General features: G+C 40.7%; 1 protein-coding gene across 2 annotated transcripts in view; it reads right to left on the bottom strand.

Annotated features, from left to right (window-relative positions):
* Window positions 1-23,938, bottom strand: part of LOC128646092 (rho family-interacting cell polarization regulator 1) — a 439,097-nt gene that overhangs the window by 78,127 nt on the left and 337,032 nt on the right. For both annotated transcript variants that reach the window (XM_053699534.1, XM_053699533.1), the window contains exon 13: window positions 11,170-12,063. In XM_053699534.1, coding sequence (XP_053555509.1) covers window positions 11,170-12,063 — 894 coding nt within the window. The remainder of the gene's footprint in view (window positions 1-11,169; window positions 12,064-23,938) is intronic.

Raw genomic sequence — 23,938 nt, 5'->3', positions numbered from 1 at the left:
AGCCTAGCTAGAGACCGCAAAATCGGACTGAACTGAGCCAACAGTCCTCCAGAAGACAGTCGCCCAACAGTCGGTCCCCCACCGCTCACCCCTCACTAAAGAGGGGAACACCAGCCTAAACTTCCCAAGGGATAGGGCAAGGAAGAACCAAGGGGAAACCTAGAGGTCATCACAAAATCCATAAAAGAACCCCCCCCCAATAGTGAGCTCACAAAAATCCAAATGGATCCTGACAGACAAGGAGAAGCTACGCCCAGACCAAGCAGAAACCGGGCATCTAAGTGGAGAAACATTTCTCTCAACATTGTGCAAAGCACCGAAAGACAACTGAAGACGGAGTCCTCACATCGTCAGGACTAAGAATACTAAAGTATTTAGACAAGAAAGAATGTGTGGAAGAAAAATCACAGAGGCGCCCAATGGCCTAATACCAAAAACACAAGGTGGATTCGAGTAGGCCAAAAAAATGAATACTCACAAACATATTGCACCCTTAAGTGGACAAGCAGACTGGAACCTCACAGTTACCCAGCAAACTGATTGAACGCAGCCAGGGGAATCCTTGCCAGAGAAATCCAAAAATATCCTATAATGAGAGAAGCAGAGTCAACATAGCCCAGGCACAGTTTGGCACAAAAATGTGTGTGTGTGTGTAAGGGAAAATGGCAAGCTTACATGTCCCAAAGCACCTCCAGGAGCAGTAAACACAGGCTGGAGCTTCTCAGCCACCCAGCTGACTGATTCCAAAGGTATCAGCAATTGCAGAGATGATTCCGAGTATCAGGGATAATATATCCCCAAATAAAGTGCAGCAGCAAGTGTATAAATTAAAAATAAACTTTATTTAAAAGCAACGCGTTTCTCAGCCTCTGTGGGGCTGTTTCCTCAGGCTATGATAAAAAAATAATGAACATATACTTGCTATATAAAACACAGTGTGTGGGCTGATTGGGAGATGGTAATAGAAAACATGTGTATCCAATCTTAATTGGCTTTTTGCTAAGGGAACCCTGGTAAACGTACAAGTATTGTTGACAATAATGCTATGTTTGTCTATATAATGGAATCAGTACATCAAAAAACTTATTTTCTATACACAGTTTCATAATATTTGTGCGATAGTTATACAATAACATAAAATATCAATATATCCGAATCCCTCATATATTAAAGGGACAGTCTACACCTGAATTTTTATTGTTTTAAAAGATAGATAATCCCTTTATTACCCATTTCCCAGTTTTGCATAACCAACACAGTTATAATAATATGCTTTTAACCTCTGTGATTATCTTGTATCTAAGCCTCTGCAAACTGCCCCTTTTTCAGTTCTTTTGACAGGCTTGCAGTCTAGCCAATCAATGCCTGCTCCCAGATAACTTCTCGTGCACAAGCACAGTGTTATCTATATGAAATACGTGAACTAACACCCTCTAGTGGTGAAAAACTGTTAAAATGCAATCTGAAAGAAGTGGGCTTCAAGGTCTAAGAAATTAGCATATGAACCTCCTAGGTTAAGCTTTCAACAAAGAATACCAAGAGAACAAAGCAAAATTGGTGATAAAAGTAAATTGGAAAATTGTTTAAAATTACATGCTCTGTCTGAATCATGAAAGTTTATTTTGGCCTAGACTGTCCCTTTAAGTATTCCAAATTTCACAATGTTTATCATATCCATATATACATTGAATTTCATAGTATAATATAGCCCCACACACATATAAAACCAAACCAATCATAGTCCCACAAATATAGGGAAAGAGTTAGAATAATGTGATACCAATCTACAGCGGAACCCCCCCCCCCCATTTTATTTCCCCCCTTCATTCATCCAAATCAAAAAATGGTCATTGGTAGATACCAATCGTATAACACTATCCATAGTGCATTTTACGCAACTCACAATATTGTGACCTTCTCACTGGTGTGTGCTAGTGCTTCGGTACCGGATCTGTGTATTTACTGTAATCCATATATATTCTCACAACACCTCTCACTCGAGTAGGCATTCACAAAACAGCTACCGTCAGATCACTACCGGGTACTGGGGAGCCGCCCACATAAGTGTCAGACTACTGACCTATAGCGGCTCATCAGAAACCTGTGTCAAATGACAGCACCTGCTGTCCTGTGAAATCGTTGCATGATAACAGTATTGAAGTGCTCCTATGACAATCACTTTAAACACCTGACAGCTAGAACACTTGACAACTAAAATACTAATACTTCCTCATATTGAGACTTACTTAGGTGTTATTTGATACCCTAACCAAAATGAGAACCATATGTAGGTTTATAACAAAACCAATGGTGATTTCCTAATACAAATACCGTAAGTGACAATTCCTGTTTCCTAAATACATTAAAATATTCAAAAATACAAATGTGTCATTTGTGCCAACAAATGCAATCCTGCAGGAATATAAATATAAAACTATAAGTAATCCATAAAATTAAAGTGAAACCCAAACCTATTTAAGTAATGTTGTAAACTTAACTTAAAAAAAGAGTGTGATAAAATGGTATGGCTAATATGCTGACAATGTAGACAAGAATAATGTGCCGATATAACAACATCTAAAAGTAGTGTATCTAGGGTGCCAATAATAAAATATATTATGATATAGATCTAATAGAATCCTAAGTGTGGATAATAAGTGATAAAATGACAAATTATTTTCAACAAATTTTTTTAAAAAACGTTGTGGTATGTGTAAACATATATCACATGGGACTTCTTCATTCAAATCACATATAACAGATGAACAATTCCCAATTAAGAGTTATATGACATGTGGATCCACATTTGTCGTATATCTACTATGCTGCCAATGTGGGGTCCAATATGTTGGGCGCACCTGTAGAAAGGTAAAAAGGAGGTGGAGCGAACATGCGTATAACATCAAGAAAAAGATCCCTTCCCATAGTGTGTCCCGACACTATATCTATCTATCTATCTATCTATACACAAAGGGAATAAAAATCTCAATATGATGACAATCATTCCTATAGAACAAATAAGTATATCCCAACCTAATGCTTTTCTCTCCCTTAGACATAGAGAATCCTTCAGGATCAATAAGTTAAGGACATTACAACTAGAGGGACTAGACGAGAATCTAGATATGGCTGCATTTATCTAGGATAATATCATAATTACATATATAATAGACAAACATCAAGTACATGGTTTATAGAATGGGAATTTATCTGTATAATGGATTGAAATTTAGTATATTAACTATAACATTGACAGTCCACAATAAGACATTATACTAGAATGTAGTTTTACAAATGATACCTATATCTATATGAGGAACATACATCACACTCACATAAGAGTTCTTTTGATGGATTAAAAGAGTAAACTATTACTATAAGTTCTCTACAAGATTAATCTTATAACTTCTGTTTTCGTATACACATTTAGATGCACAAAGGTCCTAATTAATTTTTGATAGCACTTATTAATATCTACACTTACACAAAAATAGGACATTATTATTCACATCAATCTTATGTCATTACTTCACATATTGTTCATGATTAGGATCCTTTTAGATCCATTCTTTAATATATTTTTATTGGCATCTTAGATACATTCTCTTGCTCACACATTTAGATGCACAAAGGTTCGAATTATTGCTTGATAGCACATAATAAAACTTGCACCTATACCGACACAATCAATCGAACATTTGTTGTTGAAAATAATTTATGTCATTTTATCCCTTATTATCCACGCTTAGGATTCTATAAGATCTAGATCATAATATATTTTATTATTGGCACCCTAGATACACTAATTTAGATGTTATCATATCAGAACATTATTCTTGTCTACATTGTCAGCATATTAGCCATACCATTATATCACACTCTTTTATACTTCTGTTTACAACATTACTTAAATAGGTTTGGGTTTCACTTTAATTTTATGGATTACTTATAGTTTTATATTTATATTCCTGCAGGATTGCATGTTAGCGCAAATGACACATTTGTATTTTTGAATATTTTAATGTATTTAGGAAACAGGAATTGTCACTTACGGTATTTGTATTAGGCAATCACCATCGGTTTTGTTATAAACCTACATATGGTTCTCATTTTCGTTAGGGTATCAAATAACACCTAAGTAAGTCTCAATATGAGGAAGTATTAGTGTTTTAGTTGTCAAGTGTTCTAGCTGTCAGGTGTCTAAAGTGATTGTCATAGGAGCACTTCAATACTGTTATTATGCTACGATTTCACAGGACAGCAGGCGCTGTCATTTGACACAGGTTTCTGATGAGCCGCTATTGGTCAGTAGTCTGACACTTATGTGGGCGGCTCCCCAGTACCCGGTATTGATCTGAAGGCAGCTGTTTTGTGAATGCCTACTCGAGTGAGAGGTGGTGTAAGAATATATATGGATTAAGGTAAATACACAGATCGGATACCGAAGCACTAGCACGCACCGGTGAAAAGGTCACAATATTGTGAGTTGCATAAAATGCACCATGGATAGTGTTATGCGATTGGTATCTAGCAATGATCATTTTTTGATTTGGATGAATGAAGTGGGGAAATAAAAAGGGGGGGGGAGGGGGTTCCGCTGTAGATTGGTATCACATTGTTCTAACTCCTTCCCTATATTTGTGGGACTATGATTGGTTTGGTTTTATGTGTGTGTGTGGGGCTATATTATACTATGAAATTCAATGTATATATGGATATGATAAACATTGTGAAATTTGGAATTCTTAATATATGAGGGATTCGGATATATTGATATTTTATGTTATTGTATAACTATTGCACAAATATTATGAAACTGTGTATAGAAAATAAGTTTTGATGTACTGATTCCATTATATAGACAAACATAGCATTATTGTCAACAATACTTGTATGTTTACCAGGGTTCCCTTAGGAACTTAGCCAATTAAGATTGGATACACATGTTTTCTATTACCATCTCCCAATCAGCCCACACACTGTGTTTTATATAGCAAGTGTATGTTCATTATGTTTTATCATAGCCTGAGGAAACAGCCCACAGAGGCTGAGAAACGTGTTTTGCTTTTAAATAAAGTTTATTTTTAATTTATACACTTGCTGCTGCACTTTATTTGGGGATATATTATCCCTGATACTCATTGGAATCATCTTTGCATTTGCTGATACCTTTGGAATCAGTCAGCTGGGCGGCTGAGAAGCTCCAGCCTGTGTTTACTGCACCTGGAGGTGCTTTGGGACATGCAAGTGTGCCTTTTTCCCTTACACACACACACATTTTGTGCCAAACTGTGCTGGGCTATGTTGGCTCTGCTTCTCTCATTATAGGATACACTTGGATTTCTCTGGCAAGGATTCCCCTGGCTGCGTTCAATCAGTTTGCTGGGCAACTGTGAGGTTCCAGTCTGCTTGTCTTGCACTTTCGGGTGCAATCTGTTTGTGAGTGTTCATTTTTTTGGCCTACTCAAATCCACCTTGTGTTTTTGGTATTAGGTCATTGGGTGCGTCTGTGCTTTTTTCTTCCAGACCATTTGGATTATCAGGATTCTGACCCCCCCTATGACAGAGAGCTGACCATCTTTTATTTTGTGAACTGCATTCATACTGTGGACATTATTGGTTGTATAGACTATTATTTGTTTTGAAGTTATACTGATATATTTTTTGCCAAACAATTGTTGTTACTTTAATTATTTTTACATATTTACTTAGAGCGCCTCCTGGAGGATTAGTGTGTTATCACACACTTTACCTTTTCCACAAGAAAGAACGTGTAACAGATCCAGATGAAAAACCCTGAGTCAAGAACACGCAGCCATCATCAGGATGGCACAGCAGAATACTTGCTGAGAAGTAAAAAGCGGCCAGCAGGAGAACAGATTGCAAAAGAAAACTCCCAGATGGTGGGCACACTCTAGGTAATCAAAGCTGCCAGACCTACACACAGGGCTCCGAAAGGGGAAGCACATAACCTCAACGAGGCCCACCCAAGAGAGAGAGGTTACACCCAGAACCCAGAGGTGTATGGTAATCCTGGACCTTCTGCTTGCAAGCCCAGGGAGCTAGCTACTATAAAGACCTAGATCCTGAAGATGACAACACATCTCAGAACCCCCTCCCAGCCGGGCAGGCCCAAGCATCGGCAGGTCTTGATACAGGGGAACAAAAGAACCCCAACACCAGCTCAAAAACGAGCAGAAGAATGGCCACAGCCGTAGACCCAAAGGAATCTAACAAAAGGCCCACCATAGTCTCGACCTGGAGCCGGCAAGACTCCAGATGGAATTTAACAACCCAGAGAAAAACACCCCTCTCTGAAAGGTTAACTCTCAGTTCCAACCTCCTGAATCCAAGAGAATCCCTAGAAAAAGGACCACACCTCCATAAGAAGAATAAGCCCCCCACCCTAAGAAAAGGGATGGAGCCAAAAAGGCAGAGCACCTGCCCACAAGACACAAAGCCACAGGATAAAGGAGAGATCAATCTCCAGAACAGATGAACTTGGAAGGAATCCCCCTAAGGAAATTAGCTTGCTAACACACATCCATGTGCAATAGCTGCAGCAGAGACACTGCAAACCCATTCGCCTACAGAGCAGCGAATCCATAAGGTTACCACAGCGAGCTGACCAGGGGAAACCGACCATAAAGGCGTAAGTCCAGCCCAATGACCATCAGCGCAGACAACCTGGCCAACCATGACCAGCTCAATTAGTCCAAGTAAAAGGACATGGCCCAAGTTCCCAGGAACTGGGGAACCCCGAACCTAAGGAAGAGACCACCCCTTGCCAAAGTTCAATGCTCCAAAGGAGTGAAGGCGTTAAAAGTTGTAAAACAACACTAGAGCCCATAGACTCTCAAACAGCCGCAGGACAACAAGCAAGGGGATACCCCAAGGCCAAAATCACTCGAGCAAAGGCTGGTCTCCGTATCACCTCCATACAATCAGAGGATCGTAGAGTGAAAAGGAGGCACAGCATCCCCAGCTCTGAGCAGAGCCCAAGGAGACCACGCCCAGCGCTCCTAACAGGGAACGACCATATCCCGGAGTGGAGCCCAGGTCCCTAAAAGGAGACCCAACTCACACGGAGACAACAGAGGAAGACCAAAAGGTCTCATAAAAAACAGCTAGACAGTACACAGTCAATGTGCAATAGCTGCAGCTGGTCAAATTCTGCAACCCATCTGCTGCAAGGCAGCTGAACTACCCAATAAACTACTAGCTGCTGAGAACTAAGTCCAGAAGGACAATTCCCAGGGCCTCAAAAGAAAAAAGGCCAAACCGCCCAACTCGGCGGCAAGCAGGCGCAAGCCCACCAACCCTCCACTACATGGGAAGGAGCTCTAGGGTCTGACAACCCCAGACACAAGAGAGAGACTCAGCGGAACTCCACTGACCCAGTCATCCAAATTGAAGGCTATAAAGGACTGAGACAATCCTTCCTGCCTCACGAATGCTTAGTTGAACACAGAGGATAACATGAGCACTCGGCACCTCTACCGTGACCAGCCAAGCAGAGCGGTGTCACGTGTTCGAACAGCTACGAGACAGAACTGAACCCAATCAGGACCAGCCTGCAATCCGGGTCCTAACCGTCAAGCCGCATAAATCCTCCCTCAGAGGGGAAGAAGGAAAACAGACAGGACATCCTATCGGATGAAAATAAAAAACAAGGCAACCCGTAGGTTAAAGACAGGCCCACCGCAGGACCAGCCAAAACGGAGCCCTGATCTTCCAAAAAAAACCTGGAAAATATCTCAATACATGGACAATCAGGAGATTACATCATCCCCACATGACTAATGAGGTGCGTCATTCGACGAGCAGACTGAGCATTCCCGTATCCGATAAGGATAGAGTAATTCAATAACTGAAAAAACATGTCTGAGTAACACGCAAAGGCGCGCAATTATGTAACAAAAGGCGCAACACTCCGGGACAGTCGCACCCGCAGGGAACTGCACAGTCCAAGGTGGAATACCCGGGACAACAGGAGCAGGGAAGGGAAGGCACCACCCTGTCCTCAAACTCTATTCAATTTAGGAAATAAAGGTTCATCAGGCAATATGACCTCTGGAACCCCTGAATTCGCCAAAAACTACCTTTAGAAGAAGCGCAAATTCCTAAAACTAAAGTCTGGTTCCTCCGCAGCTGGAAGTTGAGAGGCAGTAGACTCCGAACCAGAAAGTTCATACTCTGAAGTCTCAGAAAGAACTTCATCCTCGGATAAGCCTATCAGTTAAAACCAAAATTTATTTGATGTACTCTGGAAAGGAGTGCAATATGTAACCCTTCGTTTGCACTTAGAAGGGCGAGGTAAAGCATTAAGGCCGCAGACACTGCCGTCTGAACTGCGCAGTAACGTCTGGAGAAAAAAGGCCCCCTCCAGATGGAGGATCTGCAATGCTACTGGAAAACTGCATGTGTATAGAGATAACAATGTAGGGTACGCACCTCACTGGATGACAACTCCTCAGAAGTGGACGGCTCCGTGGTATCAAACATGTTTAATATTATCACATTATCAAGGTATATGGAACATAATGATCACATTATCAACATAATTGAGAGGAGGAACTAGGGCCTCCTCACAATATAAACAGGAATTACTCCTTAGGAATAGAGGGAGTGCCCTCTAAAGTAACAGAATCTTCCATCGCTAGTGCAATAACCGGAGAACTAGAGAAATAAAGCATCTTATTTTATTTAAAAAAACGGCACCCTTATACCCCAATGGCTGGGGCACTCACCACCTCCTATGACCCAGACAGTACAGAGATTTATGACTCCACTCTGATAGCCCGGTAAGGAAAGAGGGAATGAATCACATAGTGCACAATGCAGGACTGTCCCTGCTATGAGAGAAAGCACACCAAGCTTGTAAGCTGCATGGGTCTCAAAGTGAAAGTGAAACCTGTATATTCCATAACAGCCTATGAGCCTAACATCTCACACATAAAGCAGCATAAAATCAAATAAACATAAAAGATTATTATTCCCCCCTGTTCAATAATCCCCCTAAGGAGATAGTAACCCTTGATTCTATAAAGATAAAAGGCGCCACACTGTGAACCTGTCTTCTGTGTTAACATTATATAATAAAAAAATGAAACAATCTTACCAGAATCTACGCCGTGGAACAGGAACACGGCCCTTCAAGTGTGACAGGTTAGTAGCGTCGCTGCTGACATGGACTTGAGTGTAAAAAGCAGGCAGCAAAACTTGTCAACGCCGATTGCTAAAGGAGCTGTTAATATGAGTCGGGATGTTGTCGCAAAGGGAAGCTCCCCTGCATCTCCAGAGAGGCAAAGGATGGTGAGAACGGTCAAAAACAGCCCACAGACCACCTCCAAAGACCTACAACCTCATCTTGCTGCAGATGGTGTCACTGTGCATCGTTCAACAATTTAGAGTACTTTGCACAAGGAGAAGCTGTATGGGAGAGTGATGCGGAAGAAGCCTTTTCTGCACACACGCCACAAACAGAGTCGCTTGAGGTATGCAAACGCACATTTGGACAAGCCAGCTTCATTATGGAAGAAGGTTCTGTAGACTGATGAAACAAAGATTGAGTTATTTGGTCAAAACAAGGGGCGTTATGCATGGTGGCAAAAGAACAAAGCGTTCCAAGACAAACACTTGCTACCCACAGTAAAATTTGGTGGATATTCCATCATGCTATGGGGCTGTGTGGCCAGTGTCGGTACTGGGAATCTTGTTAAAGTTGAGGGTTGCATGGATTCCACTCAATATCAGCAGATGCTTGAGAATAATGTTGAGCATGACAACGACCCAAAACACCTCTCAAAATCTACTGGCATTTATACAGAGGAACAAGTACAATGTTATGGAATGGCCATCCCAGTCCCCAGACCTGCATATCATTGAAAATCTGTGAGGTGATTTGAAGTGGGCTGTCCATGCTCAGCAACCATCAAACCTAACTGAACTGGAGATATTTTGCAAGGAAGAATGGTCCAAAATACCTTCATCCAGAATCCAGGCACTCATTACAGGATAAAGGAAGTGTCTAGAGGCTGTTATTTCGGTCAAAGGAGGCTCTACTAAATATTGATGCAATATTTGTGTTGGGGTGCCCAAATTTATGCACCTGTCTAATTTTGTTTGGATGCATATTGCACATTTTCTGTTAATCCAATAAACCTCATTTCACTACTGAAATATTACTGTGTCCTTCAGTTATTTGATAGTTCAAAATGAAATTGCTGATCCCAACATCCAATTATTTATAAATGAAAATCATGGAAATTGTCAGGGGTGCCTAAACTTTTGCAAACGACTGTATGTATATATATATATATATATATATATATATATACACACACATATATATATATATATATATATATATATATAAATAGATCAATTACAAAATAGACTCCTTCCTTATAGTTGCCTTCTCCAAACCGTCATAACGTGAGCTGAGATGGTAATAACTAGTTCCCATCCAGCTAAAGCCCCAAATATCTTACAGACACTGCTGTGATCAAATAATACAGATTGTAGGAAGCAAAATTATATTAATTAGCTGGATGGGAACTAGCTGCTAATCTTATAAAATGGTAGCAGCTAGATCCCAAAATAAAAAATACACAAAAAATCCATGCTGTGTGTGGATCAATGCGGGACTGAAAGATGCCTCACTGGGACAAAGGGACAGACCTTTAAATTCAGGACTGTCCCACACAAACTGGGATAGTTGGGAGGTATGAATGTTACAATAGCACTGTGTTTTACATAGCTTTTCTGCCAAATTGTGTTTTTGGCTTTAAAACTGTTAGTATGGAGAAACATAAGACTCCCCATCTGTGTTGGGCGGTGGCATTAAAAAGGGGATATTTGGTTATTTTCTGGGTCTAGTACAGGTTAAAAATTTTTTGCCTATTAAAAAACAAACATTTGCATCCATTGAACTAGGCTTTTCACAGTCACAGGATTGGCCTAGCAGTGACACATTTTTAACAGTGTCTATATATTTTTATCATTATCTTGTTTTCTACAGTAACTTCATACACTAGTTTTAGATGTGCATAATTATGATTAGGATTATTTTTTCAAACCTACAACAACCAACATGTTAGACATATAATTTGTTCATTTTCTCTATCCATGAACTGTATAGTCAGATGCATCATTCTCATTACTTACCATAAGCAGCTCTTCTAAGTGCTTAACTTCATGCTCTAGTGTTTGTAATTCAGGAAATTGCCCACGGTAGTCTTCTAGGGAGGAGTTCAGTGAAGCTATTGCCTCATTCAGGCCAGTGTCCACAGGTTTTACCTTTAAAACTTCAGAAGACATCACTTCCATAATGGGACTCTCCCTTTCTTCAACAACAGTATCTAAACATGGAAACCTAACTGGAGATGTAAGAAGTACATTTCTCTCCTGTTGCTCTGCCAAAATTTCTTTTTCAACTACTAGATGTTCTTCTACATTAGATGGTAAATCCTGTAGTGATAAATCCATGGGTAGTGCTTGAGTTGGCTGGATACTCAACTTCTCCTGATCCTGAGCTTCAGTTGCAGAGTTTAATGTGGCAAAGTCCATTTCCTGAGTAGTTTGAGATTGTAAAGTTATAGGCAAAACAACAGTACCCTCACATCTTGATGAAGCAACAACCTCCTCTTGGAGAATGTCTGAGTCCAAAGTTTGTGCAATTTCAGGTCCATCTGAGGACTGGGAGTCCGATACACCAGCATCAAAGCTGACTTCACTGATATGACTTAGAGTCCGTGAATATGGCACGTGACCATTGGCCATAGACTCTTTCTTGACTGACACTCTTTTGTTATTGGTGGTCTCTTCTTCCTCATCTTCTTCCTGACTGACAGCATCAGAGCTTGCATGTTGTGGCTCCTCACGTTGTGAGAAAGCAATCTCTATATCTGGAGGAGATGCCTGAACCTCAGGTTGAACAATAGCTTTTGGAACATGGCGGACATTGCTGGATAGTTGTGGACTGGAGGAGTCATCTGAGGACTCTGAAGAGATGGACCAGGCAGCTCCATTTTCCAGATCCTCCTGTCGTCGTAGCATATTCTGCAATAAATACAACATATTGAAAAAAATGTAGTTCACTGTAACAAACATGCTTTTAATATTTGCTTTATTTTTTCATAAGGCTAGAGTGGCAGATTGCTGTATGAAATTGTATAAGCTATCTACCTGTAGCTATCTACCTGTAGGTCAAGCATATTTAACAACACGTCAAATAAAATTAGTGAAAGTTATCAGCCTTTGATCAGTAGCAATAAGTTGATATAAATTGATAACATCTTCAGTTTGGATCATTCCACAAAATAAAGACAGGACATCATCTTACTTAATTTAGTTCTAGCAATTTGTGTTCTACAACCAGCTGGAATATGCATTTAACTGCTCCAGCAGGAACCTCCAATCAGAAAAGTTTCATGGGATTCTAATTGTTTAATGGTCTACAATTAAAATGTGGAAATCTCAATATAAATGTTCCAAGTACATAGGAAAATATTTTTTCAAATCTAAATAGGACTACTGCTTCAATCTACAACAGCAGTGATTTGATGTTGTGTATGGAAATAATAATAATGACTGCTTGCCCCAGCAAAGTATATGTTTATGTAAAGGAAAGGTATTGGTCAATAAGTACCTCATAAAAACATTTGCATACACAGTAAAGAACATAGTTAAATATTAGCTTAGTAGAAAAATATTACATTGTTAAAGTGAATGTAAATTTTGATGCTTAAGTGCCCGGTTTTTAAAAATTCGATTAAAAACAGGAGCACTTTAATTCATAAAAATTTACATTTCACTCCTGTTGTGAAAAAAAAACTTACCTTTTAATCTTGACAGCAGCTCCAGCTTCCACCACCCGTCGCAAAGCTTCTTCCTGGGTCTAAAATGAGGAATCAGGCTTCCTCCAATCACGGTGTTGAATCAGACACTGATTCCCCCGGGGGGAGCCGTGATTGGAAGATGACCTATCCATAATTTCTGGCATCAGAAATGGCTTGCGACGACCGGAGGAAGCTGGAGCTGCTGTCAAGTTTAAAAGGTAAATTTTTTATCACAACAGGAGTGAAAATTAAATTTTGATAAATTAAAGTGCCCCTGTTTTAAATCGAATTTTTAAAAACGGGCACTTTAGCATCAAAATTTACATTCACTTTAAGAACAGAAGTTTCCCAAAGTGAGACCAAAGTAGTCCAAAACCTTAAAGGGACATAATACTCATATGCTAATTCACATGAAAGAGATGCAGCATAGCTGTAAAAAGCCGACAATAAAATATCACCTGAGCACCTCTATGTACAAAAATAAGATATTTTACCTACAAATTTCCTCAGCTCACAGAATAAGTAGTGTGTAAACAGTTATACGTCAGTTACTTCCCAGCTGCAGGTAAAACAAAATAAATTAAAAAAAAGGAAGGAAGGAAGGAAGAAATGAACAGCAGCCAAACAGCACCAGCAGTACTGATGTCATGAACTGTGATGTCATGAGATTTCATAGTAAACTTCCTTAAACTGAATAGGAAAATAAAATGAGTGTGCATTAGGCATGCTCCCTTGCAGGTCCCGGGACAGGCATACTGATTTGCTGCTTAAAGTGCTTTACAATGGGGTGTGAATACTTAGGACATTTTGAGGTAAAATATCATCCTTTTTTACATAAAGATGTTCAGGTGATATGTTCTAGTCAGCTTTTTACAGCTATGCTGCATAATTTTCAAGTGTTTCAACATTTGGGTATCATGGCCCTTTAACAGTAAAAATAACAAATCCAATTCTATAAATGCCAAGCAGCTGGAGATGTACTGGCAACTTACACACTAAGGCAACTAGCAAGGTGGCATATGCAGCATTTGCTGGACATAGTCTGCTGAGGTCTCTAAGGCATGAAACTCACACCAGTAGTAAAGCCAAACCACTAAAGTGTTCCCACACCCAGATCCAGATCCAGCTACTTCTACAAAACTTACATAGAAGTCCTGCTCACAAGTATTAACCTGGATGGAGGAGACATCACTGCACGAGCAACTCCGAGACAGTTTCTCAATTAAGGTCTCTCGGAGGATGTCAAGCAATGGCCAGCTGTGCTTCTCCGAGGCTGGCTGTGTGGACATCTTTTCAGGGGCACAAATGGAGAGGTTTGGGGTCACACAACTGGATGGAAAGTTTCATGTGGTTGCACATAGGACAATTGTCTGCCTATAGTTTACATTTCCTCCTTGGTCTGCTTATAGTTTACATTTCCTACTTAAGAATCACAAAACTGTTGTGATATTGTGTGAAACCATTCCAATACAATACAATACAACCATAAATATCCACATTTTAATTATTTGATATAAATTCAATTTGTGTTGCCTTTATGACTGATTCTTTACCAAAGTGTTGTTTATAAACTGATTTATAAAAAATATAGTTTACATGTGCATATTCAAACTAAAAGTAATATTATTAAAAATAATGTAATATATATATAAAAAAAAGCTTATAGTACAGTGTTCCTATAAATAAAATCCCTTACAGAGAAGATATAAATGGTTTCAATTGTGTTGCATCCTTTCAACATGCTGACATGATATAGTCTGACATGCTTATTGTTTTAGCAGTCAGGCTAATGCCGTTCACAAACCACATGTGATAGATCTCTGTCTAACCATCCTTGAATTTCACTTATGATTGATTTTCAGGAGGGAAAACAAGTTTAGATACCATAAAAGACTTAAAAGGGAGATGCTCTATAATTAATGCTCTGATACCCCTAAGGCTTTTATGTCTTACTTAAACAGACGTCTTGTGGAAGTCTGTGCATCAGTATCACTCTGGCTGCTTGCTGTCAGCTTTTCAGTCCTTGAAGGGCCATCTGTAGATTTCTACCATTCTCCAGCCAACGTTTATTATTTTGTGTGAGAAACCCCAATGGCATAAGCCTTCACTGATATTGTGTGTATGCACTGAGATAACACGCAAAGTGACACATTGACAAATGTATTGTTTTGTTGAAGACTTGGCACTACATTTGTCAGTTGGTCACTTCGACTGTCCTCCCAATGTATGCACAAATGGTTATCAGGCATGGTTTTTGCCATTAGAGAATCCTTAACCATGCTCATTTAATAAAAATAGTCATTAAATCAAAGTGAACATAAAAAAAAAAAAGAGTTGTAAAAAGGTAAATTTTGTTTGAAAATAGCACTTAGGAATTTTTAATGTAGCCACTGCCTACAGCTAGATAATTATTATTATTATTATTATTATTCTTTATTTATAAAGCGCCAACAGATTCCGCAGCGCTGCCCATGGGTACAAGGATAACAGTACAATGGAGAAACAATACGATAAGACAAAATTTTACAGACAAAAACCGGGGGAATTGAGGGCCCTATTCCCGTGGGAACTTACAATCTAGATGGGTAGGATGGGAAACAGGAGGTGGGGACTGCAAAGGTGAGAATGATATTAGTGAGGAGATAGAGGGCAGCTGTTAGTTAAGTGAAGTTAGTATGTTACTAAGTCGGGTGATAAGCTTCCCTGAACAGAAAGGTCTTTAGGGAACGTTTAAAGGAGGAGAGGTTAGGGGCAACTCTGACAGCACGAGGAAGTGCGTTCCAGAGGGTTGGTGCCGCCCGAGAGAAGTCCTGTAGTCTAGCATGAGAGGAGGTGATGGTAGAGGATGCAAGAAGCAGGTCATTGTTGGATCTTAGGGGGCAGGCAGGAGTGTATTTGTTGATAAGCGAGGACAGGTAGGGTGGGGCAGCATTGGTGAGGGCTTTGTAGGTCAGGGTGAGAATTTTTAATGTAACTCTGTTGTGAATGGGGAGCCAGTGAAGGGACTCACAGAGAGGTGCAGCAGAAACAGAGCGTCGGGAGAGGTTGATTAGTCTGGCAGATGTATTAAGGATGGATTGGAGGGGAGAGAGGCTGGAGAGAGGGAGGCCAGTTAGTAAGTTGTTACAGTAGTCAAGTCGGGAAATTACCAGGGAGTGGATTAGCTGTTTAGTAGTTTCAGCACTTAGAAACGGACGAATTTTGGAGATATTGCTAGGTGGTTGTGGCAGGATGAAGAGAGCAATTGGATGTGGGAAATGAAGGACAGATTTGAGTCAAGCGTGACTCCAAGGCAGCGGACTTGGAGTGTTGGGGAGATAGTGGTGCCGCCAACAGTGATGGAAAAATTAGAAACTGGAGTAGAGTTAGAGGGGGGGAATTAGAAGTAGTTCGGTCTTGGACATGTTTATACTTAGGTGGTGAGAGGCCATCCAGGAGGAAATGCCAGATAAGCAGTCGCTGATGTGAGAATTGACAGAAGGAGAGAGTGCAGGGGTGGAAAGGTAGATCTGGGTATCGTCAGCATAGAGATGATAGCTGAAGCCATAGCTGTTGATAAGTTTACCCAGTGAAGAAGTGTAAATAGAGAAGAGTAGAGGACCAAGCACAGAGCCTTGAGGTACTCCAACAGACAGAGGCAAAAGAGAGGAGGAGGCACCAGCAGAAGAGACGGAGAAGGATCTGTTAGAGAGATAAGAGTGAATCCAGGAGAGGGCAGTGTCACAGACCCCAAGAGAGTTGAGAGTCTGTAAAAGGGGATGGTCAACAGTGTCAAAAGCAGCAGAGAGGTCCAGTAAGATGAGTATAGAGTAGTAGCCTTTGTTTTTAGCAGAAAGGAGATCCTTAGTAACCTTGGTGAGGGCAGTCTCAGTTGAGTGTTGGGGACGGAAGCCAGATTGCAGGGGATCGAGCAATGAGTTGGAGGACAGGAATTGGGTTAGGAGATTGAAAACTAGTTTTTCAAGTAATTTTGAAGCTAGCGGGAGCAGTGATATGGGGCGGTAGTTTGCATGGGAGTTAGGGGCAAGGGAGGGGGTGACCTATGCATGTTTGAAGGAGGCAGGGAATGAGCAGGTAGAAAGGGATAGGTTGAATATGTGAGTAAGAGCCGGAGTGAGGGTGGGAGACAGAGGAGGAATTAGATGTGAAGGAATAGGGTCAAGTGGGCAGGTAGTGAGGTGAGAGGAAGACAAAAGGGAAGCCACTTCGCTCTCAGTGGTTGGGAGGAGGGTGCAGAGAGTGGCAGAGGGGGTGACTGGGAGTGAAGTTTGGAGATTGCAGGTTTGTGTTGGGCTGTTTCTTCGGATGGAAAGTGTTTTATTGAAAAAATAGTCAGCAAGGTCTTGAGCACTGAATGCAGATGAGGGGGGTGGTGCAGGTGGGTAGAGGAGAGAGTTGAAGATGGAGAAGAGTCTTTTAGGGTTTGAAGAGTGAGTGGATATAAGAGAAGAGAAGTATGTTTGCTTAGCTAAGCGAAGGGCAGAGGTGTAAGAGTAAAGAGTGAACTTATAGTGCAGGAAATCAGGTTCAGAGCGGGATTTCCTCCAGGCACGTTCAGCAGTGCGTGAGCATTTTTGTAGGTAGCGTGTTTGTTGGGAGTGCCAGGGCTGGAGCTGACTACGTGGGGCTTTGCGAAGTTGAGGCGGATCGAGAGTGTCAAGTGCAGCGGAGAGAGTATTGTTATAGTGGGTTAAAGCAAGGTCAGGGCAGGATATCATGGAAGTGTGGGAGAGGGGTATATGAATAAGATTGGAGAGTTGGGGAGGGTCCACAGTGTGCAGATTTCTACTGGTGCGGGGGCGAGAGGGGGAAGTAGGTTTAGTATCTAATATATATATATATATATATATATATATATATATATATATATATATATACACAAAATCAGAAACAGACCTTGCACTCGCTGGATTTTTTAACAAACTTTTTTACTTGGCAAAAATAGTGACGTTTCGGGGACAGTGTATCCCCTTCCTCAGACAGTGAATGCTTCAAACTTAGGTGAATTTATACAAACAAATAAATAACCCCTCCCCCCAATTAGCAAAAAAAACCGCCAAAAGTGTTGCTATGGTGACCATATGTCACAAAGTGAACATCGTATATACATTATAATATAAGCAATCAAAGCTATGACAGTGAAGATGATCAAATTAAAAGACCTGTAGTAAAATGAACATGGTAAACAACTTAACATTTCAAGTACTGGTATTCTTAACAAATCCCTAATGTCCGTTATTGTCCGGGGAGCCAGCCAATATTGGAAGCCTTATATGTTGTAGCCTAGGTGGTCAGGCATAAAATACACACTCAAAACCTACCAAGATGGGAAAACAAAGTTCTAATGTAGATCGCCGTGTCCCACGCCATCGCAACACGCCCGCACTAGGTAGAACAGACAGACCCGGAAGTGCATCGGCCGATCACGTGTCTGGCCATGCACCAATCACTCGGGTTGCGGTTGGGGTTGTCATGGCAATGGGTCACAACGATCCAAATAGCAACAAAGAAGCATATCGGACAAATCAGCTACTAAGCATAACATTGTAATAGTACACATCAATAGATACTTGTAATAAGTGCTGCTACAAGTGCTATACCACTGCCGTAAATATAACCAGTAAATCATATATATAGAGCCATCTTGCCGTATTCTGATGGGGGTATAATAATATCATACATTCTCCCTAGAGCGCATCTATATCATAGTGGACGCTGCTACAGGGACTATATCACTAATGTGCATTCACTATCCAATATGCACAGTGTACCATGATGGAGAATATGTACAAATTTATACACGGTAATATCACCCATTAAAGAAGGTGAACTGGGATGGCATGACCAATGAGAGAGTACCAAACGCCCCAAAGAAAAGAACCAAAATAACCCCACCAATACTTAAATACAAGGAAACCGAATAAAAAATGGGAAAATGGGAAAAGAGTGTTAGTGAAAAAAAGAATGTTAGTGAAAAAAAGGAAGGGGAGAAACAGACGAATGAAAATAAACTGTAAAGATAAATAAATATAAAAATAAAAATAAAATAAAATAAAATAAAATTAAAATAGAAATAAATATAAAAAAATAAAAGTAAATATAAATATAAAAAATAATAATAATAATAAAAATAAAAATAAAATAGAATAAAAAATAATAAATAATAATTAATAAATAAAGGACTCTCAAGTAGAAAAAATCTGGATAACATGGACTCCCATGGTAAATAGGCAGATCTCCCTAAGAGCTGGGTCTAATTTACAAGAAACAATGCCAGTCAAACATAGTATTAGGTCCATGTGGTTGCAGGGTATTCAAACGAAAAATCCATTTGGCCTCAACTTGCAGGAGAAGTGTATCCCTATCACCACCCCGCCTTAATGGGGGGACATGATCAATTAAGGTGAATCTCAGATCATGGAGTCCATGGCCTTTCTCCACAAAGTGCCGGGCCACAGGTTGGTCACTAGAGCCCTTCTTAAGGGCCGTTCTGATGGATGATCTGTGGTTAGCGAACCTGGTCCGGGCATCGTCAGTTGTTTTTCCCACATAGAACCGCCCACAGCTGCAGTTTAATAGATATACCACATGAGAGGTGGTGCACGTTAGCACATGCCTAATCTTGAACCTCTGATTGCGATGGGGATGTCCAAACGTTGGTCCTGGAATCATGGCATTACAGGTGGTACATCCCACACACCTATAGCATCCTGGTTTCTTTCTCTGTGTCAGCCATGTCTCAGGGTTATAGCAATGTGTGGGGTCCGTGAGCATCAACAGATCTTTTAAATTTTTGTCACGTTTATAACCCACTCTCGGAGGTTGCCACTTGTTAAATGGAAGAGAGGGGTCACCTTGTACGATGTGCCAGTGTTCTCTTAGTGTTATGCCTAAGGCTCTAGTCGAAGGACTGTATACCGTAGTAAAGGTCATCCGCTGATCGTCTTTAGGATCGGTTCGGGTAGACATAGTGGTATCGCTTTCCACTCCCATTCTACTTTGTTTAACAAGGTGCGGATTATATCCTCGTTGTACAAATCGTTGCTGCATCTCATCCAGTTGTTGGTGTCTTCTGGTCTCATCACTATTATTTCTTGCGGCCCGCTGTAGTTGGGCTTTCGGAATAGCCCTGAGAAGTGCAGTCGGATGGTTACTTGTGGCGTGTAGAATAGAGTTCCTGTCCGTGGGTTTCCTAAACAACGAGGTACCCAAATAACCACTCTCTGTTTTAAAGATGTTTAGGTCCAGGAACTCAATGTTTTCCAAATCATGTTTGAGTTTGAGTTTCACTGGATGATTGAGTGAATTCAATTCTTCAAACCATCTTTCCAACTCTGTAGCTGTACCCCTCCAAATGATTAACAGGTCGTCAATATACCGTTTGTAATATATCATTCCTGGATTCTGGTATATCTTCATCACATGTAGTTCGTAATGCTCCATGTATAGATTGGCCAATGAGGGGGCCACGTTTGATCCCATGGCCGTACCTGATATTTGCTGGTGGTACTTTCCCTCGAACCTGAAATAATTGAGACGTAGGCTCAGGTCTAACAGATTTATCAGGAAGTCTCTAGGTGGACCAATATAGGGATATTTGTCCTCTCATTGGTCATGCCATCCCAGTTCACCTTCTTTAATGGGTGATATTACCGTGTATAAATTTGTACATATTCTCCATCATGGTACACTGTGCATATTGGATAGTGAATGCACATTAGTGATATAGTCCCTGTAGCAGCGTCCACTATGATATAGATGCGCTCTAGGGAGAATGTATGATATTATTATACCCCCATCAGAATACGGCAAGATGGCTCTATATATATGATTTACTGGTTATATTTACGGCAGTGGTATAGCACTTGTAGCAGCACTTATTACAAGTATCTATTGATGTGTACTATTACAATGTTATGCTTAGTAGCTGATTTGTCCGATATGCTTCTTTGTTGCTATTTGGATCGTTGTGACCCATTGCCATGACAACCCCAACCGCAACCCGAGTGATTGGTGCATGGCCAGACACGTGATCGGCCGATGCACTTCCGGGTCTGTCTGTTCTACCTAGTGCGGGCGTGTTGCGATGGCGTGGGACACGGCGATCTACATTAGAACTTTGTTTTCCCATCTTGGTAGGTTTTGAGTGTGTATTTTATGCCTGACCACCTAGGCTACAACATATAAGGCTTCCAATATTGGCTGGCTCCCCGGATAATAACGGACATTAGGGATTTGTTAAGAATACCAGTACTTGAAATGTTAAGTTGTTTACCATGTTCATTTTACTACAGGTCTTTTAATTTGATCATCTTCACTGTCATAGCTTTGATTGCTTATATTATAATGTATATACGATGTTCACTTTGTGACATATGGTCACCATAGCAACACTTTTGGCGGTTTTTTTGCTAATTGGGGGGAGGGGTTATTTATTTGTTTGTATAAATTCACCTAAGTTTGAAGCATTCACTGTCTGAGGAAGGGGATACACTGTCCCCGAAACGTCACTATTTTTGCCAAGTAAAAAAGTTTGTTAAAAAATCCAGCGAGTGCAAGGTCTGTTTCTGATTTTGTATCTAATTTCACTAGCACCCTGGTTGTTGCATATAAGTGAGAGTGCACATCTTTGCTAAACGTATATATATATATATATATATATATATATATATATATATATATATATATATATATATATATATATATATATATATATATATATATTGGGATTAAAGGTGAACAGATGGTGGTCAGAGATGGGAAATGGTCGACAGGCAACATCAGAGAGAGAGCAGAGATAGGAGAATACCAGATCAATAGAGTGTCCATCACGGTGGGTAGGGAATAGGGTGGATTGTGAGAGGCCGAAGGAGTTAGTGAGTGAGAGAAGTTTAGAGGCAGAAGGGGCAGATGGGTTGTCAATAGGGATGTTGAAGTCCCCCAGAATTAGGGTAGGTGTATTTGTAGAGAGAAAGTGAGGAAGCCAGGCAGCAAAGTTGTCAAGGAATTAGGAGGTTGGTCCAGGGGGGCGATAGATAACTGCCACTCTAAGAGAGCAGACATGCTGAGAACTCAAGTTACATTCTGCCTCTTCTGAGCAAGGGCAAGAACCTTAGTTCCTGCTTCTCTAGAATTCACTGAACACTATCCCCGCTCAAGTTGCTCTAGAATATTTAGGACATCAAGCTATAAATGTCTTCCTGTAGAGACCCCAGCCCCCTTGTGGGGCTGTGACAGGAAGTAATGGACACTGCAGAAATGAAGTTAAAGGTATGTAAACTAGTCTGTTCATTGTTGTAATAAAAAAAAACAATAGGCAGTGGGGCTATACTTAATAGAAATCATTGCAATACATATTATTCATCATTTTAGTTTTCAAAAAAGCTTTATTGGCGAAATAAGAAAAATACAGAGCATTATTATGAGTACAATACAATGTCAGTTGTACATAATTTGCAAACATCTGTACTATTAAGGTTTGCTTGTATAATTTCGCAGATAGGAATTAGATCAATTCAAACAGTATAAGAAAAAAAAAAACCTAGTCAGGTACTGCAGAAATGTGTACCGACTACATTACTCAAATATCAACTGCAACTGTTTAGTGATACCAGTTAAAATAACAGCAAAAACATAAGAAGAAAATAAAAATATAAATCCTCGGGTACAGATCATACGGTATTTATAGCTTTTAGCAGCTTACACTCCTTACACAGCTGCTTATAATACTGCACTCGATTTAAAGATAATGCTTTAGGAAGGAAGAAGTAGTAGGATAGGGCTACAGGGCAAAAAGAGAGGAGGGTAAGAAGGAGGGGGGGTGAAGGAAGAAGAAAAAAAAAAAAAAAAAAAGGGGGGGGGGGGGGTTGGGAGGAAATGAACCTCTCTCACGTTATTAACTCACAGTCCTCGTCCCTCCCAGGTCAGCAGCATCATCTCGTGTATGTCAAGTTTTCCAATTTTAAGGTAATGATATCTTTCAAGTCTCAGCAGGTCTGCTACTTTAGTTTTCCACTCCTGAACACTCGGGGTGGCCTGTTTTTTCCAGTAAACGGGAATCAGGCTTTTTGCTCCATTGAGCATCACCAGGAAGAGCCTGGATTTGTCTTCCCTTGTGATCTTAGGTAACTGATGGTATAATAAGTAACTTGGATTAGGAGGGATGATCACCTCGAGAACCCTACTCATTTCAGCCATTATATCATTCCAGTAAGGTGTTAGTAGGGGACAGGTCCACCAAATATGCAATAGGGTGCCATTTTCTCCGCACCCTCTCCAGCATCCCCCATTTGAGTGAGGGTATATGTGTTTTAACCTTTGGGGGGTCAAGTACCGCCTGCTCAGCAATTTATATTGTGTTTCCTGAATTCTAGCCGAGATTGATGCTCTCTTTGTCTTGTCAAATATCTTGTTCCACTCTTTGGGTCCAATTTCTAGGCCCAGCTCATTTTGCCATGTCTGTGTGTAACCCGGAAGACAGTCATCCCCGCCTAGCTGTAACATTCTATAAATCTGAGATATCAAATGAGATGGAGGCGCGGACATTGTGCACAAGGTTTCAAAATGTGTTCTGCGTCTAGTCAAGTCCGGTTTGGCTTTATGAGTGTCAAGGTAGTGCCGTGTCTGTGTCACTGTGAACCATGAGGCAAAAGCCCCCCTGTTCCACTCAACTAATGCCGCTTGTGATTTCAATTTACCTTGACAGAGTATATTATACATTGCTGAGTCACCAAGGCTGTAGGTCTTGTTCGGGAAATTGAGCCTTGATAGAAATTCCATATCAGGATTTTCTCTGATTGATGTGATTGGTGAGGATTGCGTCGATACGTAGGTGGCTGTTTTAATCAGTTTATCCCAAATCGAGAACACTTCCTCGATCATTGGGTAGAGTTTGACCTCTAGAGGTCTGTCTTTAGAGGGGGTCCACGCGAGAGCTCCCACGTTGCCCCTCTTCAGCAGCACGCCATCGACCTGAACCCAGGCCTTTTGGGCCGAGTTATGACACCATTCCACTAATCGTTGAAGAGATATTGCCGTATGATACGTTCTCAGGTCTGGAATACCTAGTCCGCCTCTATTCCGAGGGAGGAAGGTAG

The sequence above is a fragment of the Bombina bombina genome, chromosome 1, assembly GCF_027579735.1.
Source record: "Bombina bombina isolate aBomBom1 chromosome 1, aBomBom1.pri, whole genome shotgun sequence".
Lineage (NCBI taxonomy): Eukaryota > Metazoa > Chordata > Amphibia > Anura > Bombinatoridae > Bombina > Bombina bombina.
Note: the sequence above shows the minus strand (reverse complement) of the source record. Positions and strands in the feature narration are given on the sequence as shown.